The sequence below is a fragment of the Bactrocera oleae genome, chromosome 3, assembly GCF_042242935.1.
Source record: "Bactrocera oleae isolate idBacOlea1 chromosome 3, idBacOlea1, whole genome shotgun sequence".
Classification (NCBI taxonomy): domain Eukaryota; kingdom Metazoa; phylum Arthropoda; class Insecta; order Diptera; family Tephritidae; genus Bactrocera; species Bactrocera oleae.
In genome coordinates this window covers 71678705-71699658 of record NC_091537.1, presented here as the reverse complement: position 1 = coordinate 71699658, position 20954 = coordinate 71678705, and the positions used below count along the sequence as shown (strand labels likewise).

General features: G+C 34.3%; 1 protein-coding gene across 1 annotated transcript in view; it reads right to left on the bottom strand.

The window, feature by feature from the left end:
* Positions 1-17979, bottom strand: part of LOC106616385 (cell adhesion molecule Dscam2-like) — a 103818-nt gene extending 85839 nt beyond the window's left edge. The window contains 3 exon segments of the mRNA XM_036361997.2: positions 5759-6060; positions 14287-14832; positions 17516-17979. Of these exon segments, the coding sequence (XP_036217890.2) occupies positions 5759-5954 (196 nt within the window). The 5' untranslated portion in view covers positions 5955-6060; positions 14287-14832; positions 17516-17979.
* Between the last annotated feature and the right edge of the window lie 2975 nt (positions 17980-20954).

Below are 20954 nucleotides of genomic sequence, written 5' to 3'. Positions count from 1 at the left end.
GTTTCTCTTCGACTGACGAAATAGAACTTTTTTTTGTCTGAAGAATTCATATACCAAATCGTGCAAGTCATATGAGAATAATGACAGCATAACAGTACAACAAAAATTATACTCTGAATAGGGTATATTCGGTTAGGTTTAAGTTTGTAACACTCAATAGGAAAATCGGACACCCTATAAAATGTATAAACTTGTATATGAAGTGATCGTTAAGATAAAAATGTATTGGTATGGAACATTTCTTGTGAACGAGCCTAAATTTTTTTCTATTTGGGTGGCATGACATCTGTCAAACATATTCAATAACCTTACAGTCATTGAACAAACAACTCATATGTTTTCATTGTGTTGAAAATGTCAAATTTTGTACCGGAAAGTGATGATTTGCGGAAAGCATTAATATATTGTTTCCAATTGAAGCAAAGTGATGCAGAATCGCATCGAATGCTTGTCGAGGCATACGATGAGCATGCTCTATCAGAAGCAACATGCAAAAGATGATTTCAACGGTTCAGAGATAATGATTTTGATAAAAGAAATAAAGAATGTGAAGACCACCAAAAAAAGTCTGAAGACGCCGAATTGCCAGCAATATTGGATGAAGATGATACTTTGAGCCAAAATGGCAGCCATGTTAAATGTAGCACAGCAAACAATTTCAGACAGTTTGAATACGTAATATACATATGTATCTTTGTATCAAATACATATATTTGAAAGTTAATGTTGTTTTGTTTGCATTTGATACAGATACACAGACAATGATTCCTATAACTCCATTTGTGGTCTCTGCATTGATTTGGTTGTTTGGTTGGACTTGAAAATTTGTTTGCTTATCGCATTCGTACATGAACACGCACGAACGAATATGCGTGTCACACAACCACGCATGGTTTTAGACTCTTTTGCAACAGGCTGAGCTAAGCTGAGCTGAATGAGCGCCGAGAATTGACAGCATGCATGTTTGCATATGCATTTTTAATCACCGATATATCAATATCGCTGCCATCAGCATTGAAATTGTCATTTAGAAAATAAATTTTATGCAAAACGTTTAACAGCATATATACGTTTTTATATACAGTGCGTTCAAAAATTAACATTTTCGTTTTCCAAATTGTAGGTAGCTTTTGTTGCGAACATTTTTCAAATTACGGAAAATACATTGTTTTATTAAAGCTGACATTTATTCAATACTTGCTCTAATCTCTCGCGTTGTCTATTATAGCCATCCATCTTCGATGGCAACTTCCAACTAAATTTTCTGGAAGCGACCCTGGTATGTTGGAATAGCCGAATGAAATTTTTTGTTGACGTTATATGTTCTATTGATATCTTGGCCCAAACTATCTCTATTGGATCGGTGTCCGGTGGATGTGATGGCCAATCTAAAGTAACCATAAGATTTTCTTGTTTCCATAGTGAGCATTCATTTTTCATGTTTCACAGAACTGACCGAATTGTACACAGCAGTGATTGCAGTTGAACATGCGCTAATTTGAAAAGCAATAGAAAAACATTATGTTTTTACGTACACGAATATCATAAAATCATAAAAAATAATTTGGATGAAAACTCTTTGCAGAGATAGCATACATGACTACGTACGTATATATTTTCATTTTCACTTAAAGAAAAAAAATTGAGTTTGAGAAAAATATAAAAAAAAGAAAAAAAAAATGGTTTCCATTTACTTTAGCGTTTAAATCATTAAACATTTATTTGTATTTAAATTTTCTTTATATCATATTTCGAATCACAATAGTAAAGAGTTAACCATAATTAGCCATAAAAACAAAAATGTGCCAAAAGCTTAAAAGAAATTAGTTTTTTCGTTTTCATTAAATATTGTATTCAAACGAGAATACCAATTCATATGTGACAAACTAGTGTGGAAAATAGCAGGTTTTACACTAAAAAATTCCAGACAGACATTAAATATATTCGTTGTTCCCGACGATCCTTAATTGAGATAATCAACTATATATCCTTAAAAGTAAATACATAGTAGTGCAAACAATTAGATAATCCACTAAATTAAGAATCTACAATAACTTAAAACTTCATTATTACAATAAGTTAATTATTTGAAATCTGAATAAGGCTCATAAATGAGTAGACTCATTGAGGAAAGGATATCAAGAGCAGAGAATTTCCTTTAAGTACTTACGCTAAAATAGAAAAAGAAATTTGTTTGTGGTTATTTTGTTTTCAAACTATGAAATATATGCTTGGATAAATTATCTTTTTTTTTATTGCTTACTAGACTGAGTGAAATTAATTCCAATTTGGTTTTGATGAGGCCACAAGCAATCCAAATACTTGAGAAAGGAGGTAGAAATATAATGATCTTCACTTGGAAAAAAGTTCGTTATAATTCAGTAGTTGTAGAAAATAAATGAATACCGTTTATTTATGCCCTGAACGGAGTATATTAAGTTTGCCACGAAGTTTGTAACACGATATAGCCATGTCCGTCTGTACGTCTGTTTGTATATACCCAAACTAATTACTCAGTTTTTGAGATATCGATCTGAAATTTTGCCTACATCCATTTCTCTGCTGAAGCTGCTCATATGTCGCTCAAGTTCTTGTATGAAAAACTCTTTAGTTGACGAAATAACGTCTTAAAGTTTAACATGGATTATTTTCCAAAGCAACACTATGATTGTTGAGTAAATTGTTCAGGTCAGACGACTATAGTGCATAGCTGCTATACAGAGTTAACGAATAGCATCAAGTTCATGTAAGGAAAACTTTTTTATTTCATCACTGTTAAGATCGGATTGCTATTGCATATAGCTGCCATACAAATTAATCTGATAAGAAACAAGTTTTTGTAAGAAATATTTTGTATTTGTGAAGGGTTGTATAGCTATAGCTATTAGCTTTTGTTTTTGATGTTTTTTTTTGTTCTAAATAAAGTATTTTTACTATTAGGCGAAAGCTTTTTGTTTACTTTAGTTTAATTGATCCATTATTAAAATATATGAATATAAAAATTTATATCAATTGAATGAATTATTATCGGTCGATGAAAGTGCAGCATAGTACTATACAGCTACATTAAATAAGTTAAAATCGCTCCGAACATTAAAAAAAAATCATGGAGACGATTAAAGAAATTTATCTTCTCATAATGCCTTCTATAATATATACTTCAACCAATTTGATTAATACGGGAATTACTCAAAATGTTAAAAGAGTTGTACCCACCAGATGCGATCTAGCTGGGTATTACTTTTATGTAATAGCGGATTTGCAAAGTTAAGTCTTCACTTTGCTTCTCATAAAAAGTGTTTAAATTTTTCGCCTTTACATAAATTAAACTTTGGTACATACATAAAGAGTTGTAAGTATTAAATGCGGTTAAAATACAATATTTTAAGCAAAACATGTGGTATTATACATACTTAACCTACAAAAATGTAATTATCCAATGATTAAAACTATTATACCGTTACATACCAGTTTGAATACATTGCGATCTTCGTATTTGTACCTGCATACTAGGGTGGATCGTTTTCTTCATTAAATAATTTTTAGGTTCGAGTTTCGAATTGTCCCTAGTATGCCTATGGCATTATGATATTCGTCAATAACAATTAAACTGCAAAGAAATTTAGTTTAATTTCTCTCTAAAAAGATACTCATTTGTTGAAGTCGTCAATATCAGACCAATTATCCTATATTGGCTATACAAACTAATTGATCAAACTTAAGTCTTTTTATGGAAATCCTTTTTATTTGATAATTATATTCTTAAAATTTGGCATAGCTTATTAACATAATTAAGGTACCGCTATATCTTCGAAAAAATTTTTCATATCGAATCACTAAAGCATATAGCTGCCACACAAACTGGCCAAACAAAATCAATACCTTGGTAGGGTGGATGTCTGACGACGTACTCAGGCCTATAGGAGGCTCGTTGTGAAACCACTAGGACTAATATGCCACTCTATTATGTCCTCTCTGAACCACCGTGTGCTCCAGTTCATCAATACAAAAAGCTTCAAAGACATCGACAAGAAATCCTCGACCTATAGTTGTCTCTTCTTCGTCTACCTCTTGGCAGTCTCTACAATAGTCGTTGTATCATACCTCCAGCCTACTTGCATGTCTACCAATATGTTAGCACTCCTCTAATTATAGGGCGTTGCCTGCTTTGGCTAGTTCATCTACACACAGATGGCAGGAATATCACTGTGCCTTGGAACTCTTATATTCATTTCAGGTTTATCGTGAAATAGAATGTTAGATCCCCTAAAAGATCAAGGCACATTTTCATTATCTTCGATGAAACCCTAAGAGACTTTAGTAATTTCAAAGCCGCTTGGCTAGCGTATATATATGTAAATATTTTTCTTTTTGTGAGCACACTTTTTGTCAGAAAAAGAAGGCTGTTAAGGTTGTTGGGTAGAAACGGAAACATGCTAAGTTTTGGATAATGTCCCTTATTACAGACGACTGATAAGGAGGATTCTCTCAATCTAAGAGTTAACTTCGCTGAAACTTACTTACAGAACACGTCAGTAAGCAACAAATGTAAAATGAATGATTTGGCATTGTTCTAAGAGCTCCACTGATGCGTATTCTAGCTATTCTATGTTTCATACGGTCTTTCAACTGCTGTGTAGAACCAATGAGTTATACGCGTCGAAAGTCCCCATTTGGAGATGTTCAGATATTAAAACGCGCTCAGTATGATCTTAGGCTAAATGTTATTGAAAGCGCCTTTTATGTTCAAGATCATTATTTGTATTCTTTTACCTCCAGAGATTTTTCAGGCTCTGTTGTCACCGAGTTCAGTGATGTTTCTGTGGCTTTTTTTTTTTTTTGTTTTAAATACACATGTTACGAAACTGCCAGTTTTTCTGAGGATAACTAATAGCTTTCTTAATCTCTTAAAAGTTCTCTGAAATCCTTTGAACATATATGAACTTTTTTCCACATTTTATATATATATTACCTTAACTTTTCTTCATAGCGAGAGAATAAAATTTAACTGCAGTGCCCCTTTGAGAATGGTTACTAACCAGAAATATACGATTAGAAATATACCGTCAATTCCTGGCGATTTGAAGGTCTTGAAATTTTTTACCGCCCAACATACTTTGCTTTCTGGTAATAGATTTAAGTTTGCGAGACATAGTATTTTTCCCACGGAAATCAATTTTGTTTTATTTCATATGCTTCGTGCCTTATTCCCATCTTTATAAAGTGCTTTTTGAAGACGTACAAGTATATACATATACGTATATATAATAGGCCCTTTGAAAAAATATTATAGGTACTTAGCCTTAAAATGAGTGTTCAAAATAATATTACTTTCTTTAAGCAGTATGATTTCAATGAATTCAAAATCTCCTACTCATCTTCATCGGCACGGTTATATATTTGAAATTTTTTAGGTCTGGTCGGAGCACATAATCGAATTATGTCGTAACGAAGCGCTTTCGAGAACCATTTCCAGGGTTAACTTGAATATTGTACACTTACTAGTTGAGTACAACCCTAATGTATATTCACATAGCTGCATACCACAAGTTAAATACTGAATTGTGTGCTGATGCAACCACAAATACATAAATTTCAATTATTAACTTCAATGTTAATTGCATTCCTGCATTTTTTCCACATTTGTACACGTGTACAATATGTTTTGTATGTATGTATGGATGTAAGCGTAGGTGTACTTATGGCTGAAAATGGACGTGTAAACAAGAATAAATGTATTTGCGTTTATTCCACTCACCTGTGCTGGTTGTAGCGATGGCGACCAGAAATGCCATCATGAGCATTACGATAACATCAGTCGTTCTTGTGCTGGTGACTGGCAGCTGGCGCGGCGTGTTACACCAACGTTCGGTCGCTGCATAATCAAATGAAGGTTTTCGCCTTTTACTCATTTTACCAATCGCTCGCGTATCATCCATCGCATCGGAAGACATACATAAATAGTTGAGGCGACAAAGAAGCGATGTATTTTTCAATAGCAAATGAACAGCTTTTGGTGGCTCCACGGAAGATACGATTTATTAGTTAAATGCGTAAAGGCTGCAAACAAAGTTGGAAGCAGAGAGAGGAGAAAACATTTCATTGGGATATCAAAAAGGTCACGTTTCATTAAATATGTATAAACAGTTGTGGATAGCGAGTCGCCAGTTAAGATGAGCTAAAAAAGTACACAAACCTCTCAAACAAATACAGACACACATACACAATTACACCCAAAACCACATTACACACACATGCACATATGTACAATATAATAATATATCTACAAGCATCCATGCCAATAAAGGTAACAGCTATGCATAACCGTGAAAGGTTGTTCACTGTGGGTACACAAGAGGTTCTCTCCTGCTTCAGCGTTAATTCGGCTTCATTTCTAATGCAAAATTAATTTAATGCCAGATATAAGCTCCATGTCTTTATTAACGCATTAAAAGCGAAATAATGTAAGGCTTGTAAAACAAAAAGTTTAACACGTGTGTTGAGATTGCAAACCACATATACATTTTATGTCAGCTTTGTAGGTTGTGTTGGCAGTTATGTAATTTTGCCATTATTTCGGCGATTTATGACACTCATGTGGAAGGTATATTAACTTTGAAAATTTGAAATGATATTCGCATTTAAAAGCAAAATATGGGACTCTTTTGAATTTTTTAAAATATTACCACAAATCTCAACAAGTTTTTCGGATTAAATTCTTATCTAATAGACTAACTAAAACTTTGAACTATGTTTATCGTAGTCCACAAATAATTCCAAGGACTTATACAAATTCTTTTATTTCTATTATGATATTATAATCAGCAGCTCTTAATTGTTTAGAAACTATCTACATCATACATTTTACTTAGCGCCCCCTATCATAATCTTATAGTCAAAATATTTATAAAATAACATCAGTTCCGACTTAATTTCATTATAAGTTCGAGTTTTTCTTATACAAGTATCACTAAATCGCCAGCTTAACCTACTGAATCTATCAGCTTAATTCATTTCATTTTGAGAAATTAACCTCAATTTCGGTTTCTTCTCCGAACTCATTCTCATTATCTTCTCAGACAAAATAGTTAAAGTGGTGATGAAGAAAAAATAATGTATTCTTGAAAAGTGAATAAACTTGGAATACTAGATAAAGACGACTGAGCTGTTTCTTTCAGACGAAGTCAATTACATTCATGGTCATGCAGATTTTTTAAAATATTAAGATACTAAGGGGAATGAAAAAAGTTGATTAACGATTGGATGATTTAGCAAGCAGCAAACGGGCCACTTTGTTAAAGTGAAATTTAAAGTTTATAAATCTTTAGGAAGCTTTTATTCTTATAGGATGACCACAATCTTATGTAATATTATGTTTTAATTCTTTCAATCCATAACTAAGGAAATTTACCATCTGAACAACTTAGCCTTTATTAAGCAACTACGGCGGGTGGTAAGAACTTACTTAGAAGAAAGTAGGCCTATTCAATGCCTAGCGATATCACTAAATTATCAAAATGTTAAAGATAAATATTCGTAATAAAATGGGGAAAATATGAATTCAGATAAAAATAGGTTTTCTACAGAGAACCCTATCCGACCGTTTAACTGCTTAAACCCATGGCGGTAACAGATCTAAGTTTGAAACTCCAGCAACGCTCTCGACGGCCTTCAATATTAAGACGGCACAAAATTTTGTGCAACAGAATTGTTCAACTTTTCTAAGATTAGCTGTCTTCGATTCGCCAAGCGTTACTCTACACCGAATAGAACAAGCTATATCAGATGCTCAAACAAACGGGCAGCACTTTTGGTGCAACCCTGCGCTCATGCGCAATAGTGTTATGATTCGTTCTTAGTGGAGAAATCCTCGTTTTCGCATTGCTGTAACACTTTATTTTTCTTTTCTATAAGTTAAATCCATCAAACAAACAGTCATCGCATGCGTGACTTGGCTCACACGTCACTGTTGACTGCACCACTTTGAACATAATTTCGTCTATCTCGAACCAGTATCAACAATATCAGCCTTGAAATCGAACGCAGAATCATGCAATGACAACATCTGATGAGTCGGCGTTAAGAGTGTTCGAGAGAAAGGTTTTGCGGAAGATTTATGGTATTTTGCGCTTTGGCAATAGCAAATACCGCTGTCGATGGAATGATTACCTGTACGAGATATACGGCGACATTGACATAGTTCAGCGAATCAAGAGACAGCGGCTACACTGGCTAGGTCGTGTTGTCCGGAGATGAGAACACTCCAGCTCTGAAAGAATTCGATTTAGTATCCGCCGGTGGAAGCAGAGAAAGATAAATGCCTGCACTCTGTTGAAGAGCTCAGGTGGAGAAGGGCATGACTGCACTTTGTATCTCGAATTGACGCAAAATAGCGTAAAAAAGAAACGATCTGATGTTAACTCGGCTATAACCGCGTGAGCAGTGTCTATGCCAGGAAAAAAAAACTATATATGCAAGTTATTGATTTTAAGTCTAAAGTTGCAAAAATACAAAGAAAAAAGAAATTTGTTATTTTCATTTGTTATTTGAATCCCTCACAATAGTAAAACTATGGTGTGGTTTTTACATGTAATTTTTTCGACAAGAGAGTGAGCAGATAAATGGCAAATCCAAGACAGCTATTACAATGTTATTCCTTTCCTGTTCCTTTTTAAATATCAGTAGATCATCAAATCAATTCAGCAATTTAAACTAATTATAAAGTTGGGCAGTTTGTCTAAACAGGAGACTCAAACGGTGGTTATTAAAGCTGCTATAGTAAATTGAAACGCAATCCTCAATGTCACTGTGCTTTAAAGGACTGTGCGTATAATTTATGTAACTAGTTTTTAGACATGTCTTACTAGTCTAACCATTTTTAGAAGTCTAACAGCATCCTCCATCTAAAGCATCAAACTTTACCTAACCTCACTTTCATACATTTTTACCTAGCCATGAGGCCAGCCATATTTGACTCTTAAAGACATACTTAGCTCAATGAAAACCCACACACAGCTTTTATACCCTCAGCAGGGTATATTAAGTTTGCCACGAAGTTTGTAACACCACGAAGGAAGCGTCGGATAAAATATATATATAACTGATCAGCTCGATGAGCTGAGTCGATTTAGCCATATCCGTCTGTATGTATATTCGCGAACTAGTCCCTCAGTTTTAAAGATATCATCAAGAATCTGCTCATTTGTCGGAACCGCATATATTGGGCCACTAAAGCAAACTGAACGGTCGAAATAAAGTGCTTCTATAGAAAACTTATACATTTGACGAAATATCTTCAAGAAATTTAGTATGTATTATTGTAAAAGGCAGTGGTACAATCCCCAAATTAATGTTTAAGATCGGAGCACTATAGCATGTGGCTGCATTAGAATCTGATCGATAAAAAACTAAATAAATATTTGAAATGTTTATACCCTTTATGCTATGAAATATATAGGGTAAGGGTGTGAAGGGTATTACAGCTTCGGTGCAGCCGAAGTATACGTTTTTTCTTTTTTGAAACCTAAACAATCCTCAAATACAAAAATAATTCCAATTTTGCAAAGTATAATATGCAAAAATCTTAACAGCAGGCAAAATGAACGAATTGAGTACACGGAGGCGTGAAGAGAAGAGGAAGCCGAGTGAGCATGTACAATATATGTGTAGGTGTGTATGTACGCATGAAAATATGTATGTGTGTGCGCAATTTACAGGTAAAAAAAACGAAATGTTGTGAAATTATTGTGCCAAATAAGCCATAAAAAGCGTACTTTTTATAACCCATTAGGCCGCATGCGAATATATATACCGTTATTGCAGCATACACACACTCTTACGCAGACACACATGCACACCCTACACGAATCTACTTCTTCTTTGTGATTGCCTGGCACAGAAGCTCGTTGTGTGTAAAACATCAACAAAGGCCAGCAAACGGAACACAAAGAGACAGCAACAACAAAAACATTTACAACGAAAACGCATAAAGGCATGCTACCATTTGAGACTTTAAAATTGCCTAACTGCCACACTACCCGCAAAGCTTGGCACAGCAGGTTTCTTCACAACAAATCTCCATGTATGAAACTGAAGAGCGTCGCACCGTTGTAGGCAGAGCCATGGTGTGCTTTTTTTTTTAGCTTTTAAACACTGTTTTCCATGTAACCGGCAGCAGAAGTGAAAGCATACAAAGGCATTTTTCACCAAAATCACATAAAATGCACACATGTTAATGCTTTGAATCTTCTTATTTTTCGTGTCTTTTTCCTTGCGATGCCAAACAAAGGACATGTTATCCTTGTATCCGTAGTTTACTTTATAATGTGATTATATAAACACATATGTATGTATGGTACATACATCCGCATTGCGTAAAAAGCTTCAATTTTAATTCTCAGCAGCTGCATAGGAGGCCTTGTAAATTGCTTCCTACCGCAGGTTTTTTTTCTTAAAGAAAAATATTGCTGAAAGTATTACGTTCGCGCATTTGCATATATCACCTGTGTAATATTTCAAACAGTATGGTGTCAACAATTCAATTACCAATATGGTAATCCCGTTCTGCGTTTCCATGTGGCCAAGAAAATAATACAAATATTGTAATGCGAATTTGGCGTAATTTATGAAGAAACTTTGTGACACTGACATTTTTCGTTAACATACCTCCAAGGCTTAACAGATAGAGAAAATCGTAATTACTTCTTATCCTTCACGACATGTTGAATTATTTATAACCAGTCATTACTAGGGTGCATCATAAAAATCGTACTTGAACTACAGCAGGGTTTTTTAATCGTATGGTTTTCAATGAAGCAATACTTTGTTCTGAGTTGATCTTTTTGACAGTTGTTACTCGTCCTAAACAGTTTGGTTTTCCATTTCATAATGTATTGTATATTGCAAGTTACATTTCGATTTTAATTATACTTAAGTTTAATATGTACTCAGTTATCAGATTTTCTACTTCTGGATGCAATTACCATATTATATATTATATATAACAGATATTTATAAAATAATATCAGCTTACTTAATATAAAGCAAAACCGAAAATTATACGCTCGGACATACTCGTATTTACGTAGGTTGCCTTTTATATTTCGGGATTTGACAACCCTGGTGTTGCAATCGGACAACTTTATCGTAAAGCTTAAGATTTTTGATGTTATACATATTCAAAACATTTTGACATACTAGCGCTATTTTTGTTATTTACAGTAACTCAAAATATTCATCTCAGCCAAAAATGGAATGAAATCGCGAACACTTTCGCGCGGATATTTTTTAACAATTTTCGACTTGGTTTGACTCAGCTATAGTGCATCGATGAATTTATCTAAATTTTGGCCATAACGCTTCGTTAAGGACCCGTATTTATCGATGGTGTGGTGAACTCAATCCAGGTCGTAGATTTTTGCAAAACGAATCGCAAGATCGTCATGTGGCCTATCGTGAGTTTAAGACACCTATAGGCATTATTGGGACTAGCACACATTCATAATTGCATCATAATTTGACTGTAATAAAAAATTTGTTCTCGTTGGATCCCACACAATTTGTCAATCGCTCAAAAAGATCTCGTGTTAAAAAAATACGATAGCAGTGCTTCGAAACACGTCTACTACATCATAACAGATGATAAGTCGTAGATTCAATTACCAAATAATTAGTAGGAGCCGTTTCCATATAAACTTACATCTGTAGACTCGGTTGCCCAAAGTGACATATGTTGACTATTAATTTCGACCACTCTTAAATTTGCTTCAGCATTTAACCGTTATAAATGACGGGATAATTTCATAGGGAGTAGAATTCTATTTCTTTTATCTACAATCGGCCCTTAAGTTGGTTAAACATTTGATTTAAGTTCAGATAAATTCAAACGACGCTCGTGTGTTCAGAAAATAATGCAAATTTTAAAATTTCTCGAGTTTTGAGAGAATAATTGTCAAAGTTTGTTTATTATGTTAATATACAATACATTCCTCTGAAATACGATAAAATTGTCAGCTGTGTTCGGTAGTCGTTAGGTAGATAAGACGTATATTTAAGAGTTTATTCGTTAAAAGCTCATACTTCGTTGCTTATTCGTGAATTTTTCGCCAAAATCAATACTGTAACGATGCCCGAACCTCCAAACTCGACAAACATGGCTTCGTGTGACTTTTTCCTATTTCTGAAAATAAATAGAACCTTAACAAGCCATTGTTTTACAAGATAGATGAAAATCGATGAAAAAACTAAAGGCTATCCCAAAAAGGAGTTTAAGCAGTGTTTCGATGATTGGCATAAGCGTATAACATATACTGGAGACTATTTTGAAGTCACATTAATCCTTGGTCAGATTGAATTCCCACTTTTGTTACGTAGACCCGACATATGCGGCTAAACATAACATAATTAACATATATATGAACATATGGTAAACTCTTCGATTTAGGTCAAACCAATGTAATAATACGCCGACACACACATATATATATTATCTGTGTATCCATACTTTTGTGTATCCATACTTTTGTGTAAATATTTGCATAAGTAAGTAAGAATAAATAGCTCCAGATCTATTAAGAATAGGAATGAATGACTTAGCAGCAGAAGAGAGCTGGGTACATATATACTTGTAGTTGGAGGCAAGCTTTGCGCTATTGAATTTGAAAAACACACAAAATGAAAAACAACCACATTTCAAACAAAACTATTGTTAATTAATGCAAACCACGAAACCGCAACTCAAATCAAAATGGCCGATAGGAAAAAATATCGTACAAACATACAAACAAAAATATGTGTGCGTGAGGTAAGACCGCATTGGCTCACACACGTTCATTTTGAAGCAAAATTAAAAGTGTAGTGCATAATATTATTATTTTAAACTTTGGCGTAAACAACGGAATATTAACATTAGGAATATAAAGGCTAACTAAACTCAAACTCAGCTGTTCTTTATGAGCTTTCAGCAATTAGCTTACAATACTTGGCGTCAGAAGCGAAAAAAGACGTAAGTCCAAAATTTTAAACTCTAGTTTTACAATCTGTATTTATTGTCATGATCGACGGATCAACATTTTAAGCTAGCAATAAGACTATAAGATGTTTTGTTGTTGGGAATGCCTGTTTTTAAGAATTCAGGTTTCGGGAAATATTATGAGGTGCCTGCAGAATATTTCTCTACAAAATTTTGCTTATAAAGTACACATTTGTTACTATTAAAAGTTTTGACAGATAAATACTTGTAAGGTAGTGATCCCCAAGCATAAATAATGCGAAGAAGACAGAACCTAGGATCTAAATCGGTACTGGGTATAGACTTCCTTGTAACTCGCTTCATAATACAAATGCTACAAAGTTGCTTTTTTCCTGATTACATCTTTTTCAGACCAGGGTGGGTACTGTTATTGTAAAGAGGTTCTTTCTGAATTTCAATAAGATTTCTTACATATTGACCGATAGATCCGGTATATAATCAACCGGAAGTTCGAAAATATTTATATTAGGTACATATATGGAGAATAAGGGATTTTACTCATTTTTGCTACAAAGGCATGCTATTTTATTCTCCGCAAATTTCAATACGTATAGTTGAAGAGAATCCTTGTCAGAAAGTTTAGCTACAGCGGCTAGGAAGATATGTACATTTAAGCATTTTGGAAGTGGGGCCAGTCCCACAAGTGTTCATTGCTACTGCGATCCCCTATACCAAATTAAAGTTTTGAATCTTTATTTGGAGCTTAGTTATGACACTTTACAAATTTTCGTTTAATGATATACCGACCTTCCTTGGCTGCCAGGAAACATATGTAGAAAGTTTCATCAATATATCTCAATTTTTACTCAAGTTATAGCTATCACGGCCGGACGGACGGGCAAGACAGTCACTCGAAATTCAACTCGTTTTGTCATCCTGATCATTTATGTAACATATCTATCTCGTTTAGTTTTAGATGATACAAACAACCGCTAAGTGAACAAAGCTTTTATACTCTGTGGCAACATGTTGCAATGTTAATGTTCATATACCTATATGTGAATATATTAGTATTTTTTGGATATACAGATTATAGTAAATTTGTCAGTAATACTTTTTAGCATACATTTTTCATACGGAAATTTTTGCAATGACGCAACCTAATGGATCATAAATCTTACTCAAACAACCAGATATTTTTATGCAGACATTCCCAAGACAGTACACATATAGTACATATATATATATATCATTTTGCATACTTTCACATAAATACGTTTTATTTCAATTTTTGCATGTAAACCTTAGATACTTACATATTTACGAAATTATTTATTTGGTGTTATTGCACACAGTCAAATTAATGTATATATACTTATATTGTACATTTACGCTAATGTAGTAGTAAGTATTTTCTAAGCTCTAATATAGTTGTTTTTTCACTCCGTCTCCATTGAAGTAATATATTACAGCTATGCGTCTATTAGCATGCGCTCTTCTCCAATATCTTTCACATTTGTTTATTTTTAGTCACACATTTAATTGCACATTTTCGCACTGAAATTGACTTGACGCCGGTATTCCGTTATTTTGTTATTGTATCGTGTATGTTTAATGTAATAATATCACTCCGGAGTAAATACCTTCTTATGTGAAGAATTGCCTTTATTTCGCACTTTGCTTGCATTCGCCTTCAAATCACGTGCCACACATTACTCGCAGATTATTACCTTTAATCGAATATCTGATTTAAGTAATCACATGTTCGAAGGCTTTATTCACTTGGGGTTTATGTGTTGAATTTCGAAATTTAATACATTTGTTCAATTATTATTAGGAGGCCACGATAATTTTGTATAAATCTAGAAAGTTTTACTAATGATTGTTATGATAAGGACTTAGATTAATAAGTTAATGTGTTTTCAGTGTATTATGCATTTTTAAATACTATTTCCAAAATTTTATTTAATTATATTATTTAATAAAGTTAATTTATTAATTCAGACTTTTTTGCGGTTAAAAATGTGTATGACTAATACCAAGACACTAGGTTGGGTTAGATTCGATGGCTGATCCTGAGATCACACTTGGACTACTGGAAGCAGTACTTTATGAAGATATAAAAAACAGAACTCTTGTATGCGATCTTAGAAGTCAGCAAAGCGCCTTGTGGCCAATACAAATTTGCTCAGGCGTTGAATTTTTATTCTCACCATCTCGATGGGATATCTGAAAGAGTGAGTTCTCAAGTGTTTAAGCCTAGATCTGGCGAAGCGGGATAGAGAAATTAATTGTTAGAACCCCACAACTAAGGAGAGGTTAGCCTTACTGAGGGCAAAGAGCTCCGAAGGCCGAAAAAATCATGCGACAGCGCATGAACCCCGCGAAGCCCAGCAGTCCGCTGTGCCCTCGCAGCCATACTAGTCTTATCGCACTGGATAGCTCAGACGGCAAGTGAGATAACTCAATGGGACTTAATATATATGTTACCCCACCCTTTGGGTATATTGGTACATTATTTTTTTTCTAGTTGTGCTCACTAAGTTGCGATCTGTGTAATATTTTCCTATCCTCAATATAGCGCTTCTAACCAAAGTTTCAAGTCATTGATCAAGACATTCATAAAGCAACATTCTTCGTCAGAAGAAATGATTTTACGAGGTGTGTTTTAAAAGTAAAGCGAATTTTAAAAATAAAATTTCGAGGGTTTGGAGAGTTCAATTGTAAAAACCTGATTTCATTATATTGATATACATGCTCCTGAAGTTCGGTAAAATTTTAGGTTGTATCCATAGCTTACTTTGTCTGTAGCAGGCGCGGATGTTAGATGCTTTTATGAGCTTGTCGATTTTCGGTTGTTAAACAAAATGGATCAATGAATTTTTTCGTAAATTCTTGGCCAAACACTGTATTGTAACGTTTAACAAGCATATATGACAAAAAATCGCATTAGAGAAGAGTTTTGACCATTGAACACAGACAGTTAAGTTAAGCGGTTTTAAATCAGATTGAATATAATGGTTCTAATTACAATTTGACCCTGGTGTGACCTATCGGGATTTCTGTATTCTTCCCCATATTTTCTAAATATGTACTAGATTTTAAGACCGAAAATAATGGTTTTCCTTAATATCACTGCGGCAAAAACTATCAGTTTATAAGTCTAAAAATAGGCTGACGCAATTTAATCAAAATCGGATACGTTATTTCGTTATAATTTCCATTTTAACTTTTTTATATCTTGATTATGGTTTTTATTCGGTTATTATATTTTATTTTATTTCAATATACTCGGGCAACATGTTGCCACAGAGTATAATAGCTCTGTTCGCCTACCGAGTACATATAAATGATCAGGATGACGCGACGAGTTGAATTCCGAGTGACTAGCGGTCCCTCCGTTTGCCATGCAAGCGATAACTTGATTAAAATTTGAGTCATTGAAACTTGGTAATCATATATCTACCTAAGTGAGATTTTTATTGCAGATGGGCGGAATTGGACCACTGTAACGCCTATAAAACGCCATTAAACGAAAACTTATATAACTAGAACTAAGTCCTAAATTAAGAAAAAAATGGTTATGTAGTATAGGAGATTGCAGTTGCCAGGCCGTGGTGCCACCCCTAAATAGTTAAATGTACATATCTTTCAAACCGCTAAAGCTATATCAACCAAACTTGCTGAGATGAAGTCATTTTAGCCACTCCTGAAACTCAGTGAAAAAACTCAGATAATAACAATGCCCTCTCTCCTGCTATATAATGATTATGTTGAAACCCACTAAAAGTGCGATAACTCACTGTTATCAAAATAAAACCATAAATGCGGTAAATCTTTAAACTTCACAACAATGAATATATGGAACGGCTTTATAGCAGCAGTTGTAAAACTGAGCTGTCCACCTTTAGGTGAAATCCTATATCTCGACCGAATTCAACCAAATAATGTATGGATTAACGAAATATTCATATTATACATTGCGAAAATGGGCGAAATCGAATATCAGCCACGCCTACTTTCCATATAACGCACTTTTAAATTATATCTGGTTCTTTTACTGTACAGTATACCAATTAAACAACAATGAATATATTGGGATAAAACTTTGTACGAATAGTGTCCTCAAGTTATTTCATTCTACGTCCAAAAATTTTCGAAATCATACTATAACCTTTCAAGAACACAAACACCAAATTTGTTGACCTCAGTGCATAAAGCTGGTTTATTCCGAATACATCTGTTAGGTCTAGTATTAAAATTCGGGAAGATTATTTTTGTGATGATATTCTTGCAAGTTGCAAGAGTATAAAGTGTTCGTTTACATCCAAAATTAGCCCTTTTTTACTTGTACATTTTGATTTTGTTTTTTCATTTGATACTAATTTTTTTGATATATTTAATTTAATTCAATTAAATACATTTTTTTAATTTTATTTTATTCTATTCCGCTGTATTTGAATTTACTTTATATATTTGATAATATTCTTCTAATTTATTTATTTAATTTTTTTAATTCTCTAAATTGTATAATAATTAAATTACCGTTTAAGCAACCTTCTACGAGTATACCACTACACTTTTTCAACATGTTGTAATTGATGTTTTAAAACATGTGCTGATATGACTTAATTGCTCCACATTTCCATATCAACAATTTATAACAAAAAATTTCGCATTTCTCCGATGACATATTAATTGACGAATTTTCACTTGTTCCATTTTTCTCGAATTATTGTACTCATATGCATTGGTGCAGATATGTTTTATGCGAATCTGGTTAAAACATTCACTCAAGCATTAATTATGCGCAATTAAAACTGTAAAACAAATACAAATTGAATAACAACAAAAGCTAAAGTAGGCATATCTATATCGTTTGTGTGTTTGTCACAGCTCATAGCATAATAATAATTAATAATACAGTAGCACGCGCAGCAGGAAGCGCAGACTCAAAGGCATTGCTGCTTTCCTTTTCTACCAGTCACGGGACGTCGCTCGAACGCCCTGCGGCTGCCGGCAGACAATAATAATATTATATATATGTCGGAGCACACACACTTTTAGTTTCTCTGTTTGTATATATATAAATGGATATATGTGTGTGCAAGCTTGTTTTCCATATTTGTTTTTGTCATTAATTATGCGTAACATGTGACTTCGCAGCCACGACCGACTGACCGAGTTATGAGTGCGTTGCTGTCAACATCATCAACATTTGCCGCCAATTAACTTTGCGCGTATTAATTCACAAATACACAAGCGCAAGTATGAAGTAATTTCACACACACACACACAAGTACATACAATTAGTGTCTTGCTTTTGGCCTGTTTTGTTGTTTACTTTTTTTGTACACATGTTTTCGGAATTCTCAAAAACACCGTTAGACCTCCGTTTCCGCTCAATAGTTATTCTACACAAACACAACAGCATTGAAAGTACTTAAGAACGTGCTTGGCGCTCAATTAACGGTAAAACTTCGATGGCAAAAGCTTGTGGCTCACCGGCAGCGATTTCGGCAACACATTAAATGCGCGTGTGTGTGAGTTTGGTTGTTGTTGTTGAAATTTCATTAACATTTGCTGTCAGTGGAAAATGTCACAGAAAATGCGAAATATGTCAGAAGCAATTAGCAGCCCTTTAACTCACTAGAGAGGCGGCTGTCGACCTACTCTTGCAAATTGACTGTCACTCAAGATAAACAAACATCTTACATATGAAACTCTTTTGGTGCTATTGTTGTTTTTTTTTTATATAAAATTGCGGTTTTAGTTACAGCACTAATACATGCACGTGTAAGTATATTTCATTTATAAAATGTATACAAATATTTCACTTTCACCAACGATCCTTTTTGTTTTTCTGTTCTAAAACTGTTTCCATTTAATTTTAAAAAACGCAGTCACCAAAAAAAGACACAAGTTTCGTTACCATAACAATTTGTATGTAAATATGTCTAAATACATACATATATGCTGACGCACACAAATACATATACATATTTACATGCACGCAAATGTGTGTTCTCGCGCGCTTCTACAAAGTCTCTCGCGCACTAACACTAAAGCACACAGAAATGCACTATAGACACCTACACACACACACACACACACCACTGTAGCAGGTGTTGTTGTTATCAAAGATTTCCGTTATAATTCCTTCCGTTGAATGTACCAGTTGTGTTGACAGCGCGACGATGACTGAATGATGCAGTGGTCCAGCGAGTTGGTACCAAGCTATAACCATGTGATGCATATAACAACAGCAACAAAAATGTGCTCTTACGAGAGCGGCTATGGTGAATTTCTACTAAGATTGCTCAGAGAGAAAACGCGACAGTACAGAAAGGATGCTCTGAGACAACATGTGTTTTTAGATTGGTTTTGATATGTTAGTATTAAAACGTTGAGAGCGAATGCAATGCGGAGACCAGGGTTAAGCGATAAGGAGCTACGGCGTGACTTTGTATATATTTTTACCTTATTTATACAGAGAGCAGGACTGTGCAATAAGGAGGCTTCGTGAGTGGCTATATACATCTGTAATTTATATATACAGAGAGCGGGATTGAGCGATAAAGGAGCTTCTTGCGTGACGATGTACATATATATACCTTCCCTATATAAAAATGTATATACTTTACTCATATAAACTACATGTTTATTCATCAATTACGTCAAGAAATTATCATTTCTTGACAGATAATTAAACCAATAAATAACTCTGTGTAACTTTGGAGGACGTCTACTTTGTAATACGGCTCGCATGTGATGCCGGTAGATTCCTTCCATCTGAAGATATTGCAATATTCCGGCAGCTTGAAGAGGCGCTTGAGATCATCCCATTAGCCATTTTTAATCCGTCCTTGTGGATGTTGAAAGTTCCGCTGGTAGATCGTGTATTCCTGAGCCATCAAGCTGTTTTAGTGTGAATTGAAACTTCCTCTCCCAGAAAAAGCGAGAGGGTATGTGGTCTTTTTTACCCGCCAACCCCCTGCGTATTGAGCTATGCCCGAAAATCCTTATGGAAAATTAACCTCAATTTGCCAATCTTGCAGCCGATTTAACACCAAAGCATGAGGCCAGGTGATAGGCTCCATGTAGACTCTAGCATCTTCTTACACTGACTTTTTTCTCTATATCGCCCACATTGAGTTTTCACATCAGTTTGGTATCCAAAATTAGCTCAGGCATAACTTGCTTTAGTTTTTTTGTACAGGGTGGTTCACGTATCGTACTACAAAAACAAATCGTATAACTGCTTTTTAAACAATGCATTATATTTATTTTTTAAATATTATTTTATTTAATATAATTTGTGAACCGTAAATGCGACACCTAATTCGAAACTTATTCATTACGGCCTGAAGGTTTGAGTCGGAATTGCCTCAATTCGCGATTAAATGGACTGCTTCAGTTCAGTCAGATTTTTGGGTGTTCTTATACCTCTTGCTGGACATAACCACATAAAAAAAGTCTGGTGCAATTAGATCAGGGGACCTTGAACCCAGCGGAAAGTGTAGTTTCTTGATATTAATTTTTTGTCAAATTTTCGTTGGAGTTCCGCAATAACCGGTCTGGTTATGTGTAGTTGCTCCATCTTGCTGAAACCAAACCAAACTGAAAGGGATACGTCTTTGGCGCAGTTTTGGGTAAACAAAACTCATTTTACATCTTTTAATAACGGTGCCCATTGACAGTTACTGTTACACCGTTTCCTTCAAAGAAGTATGGCCCGACAGTACACCTTGATGAAACTCCGCACCACACACTGACTCGTTCTGGGTGAAGTTCCGTCTCGTTACTTATTTCTGGATTTGATTCTTTCCATATACGACTATTTGGCTTGTTTACATTTTCGTTTAGATAAAAATGGGCCTCATTAGACATAAACAGGCAATTTATAATTTCCAAAATTTTTTGGCAAAGTTCCAGGCGAATAGGCGAATCTAGAGGGCTTAACCGGCTTGTTATTTGAACTTTG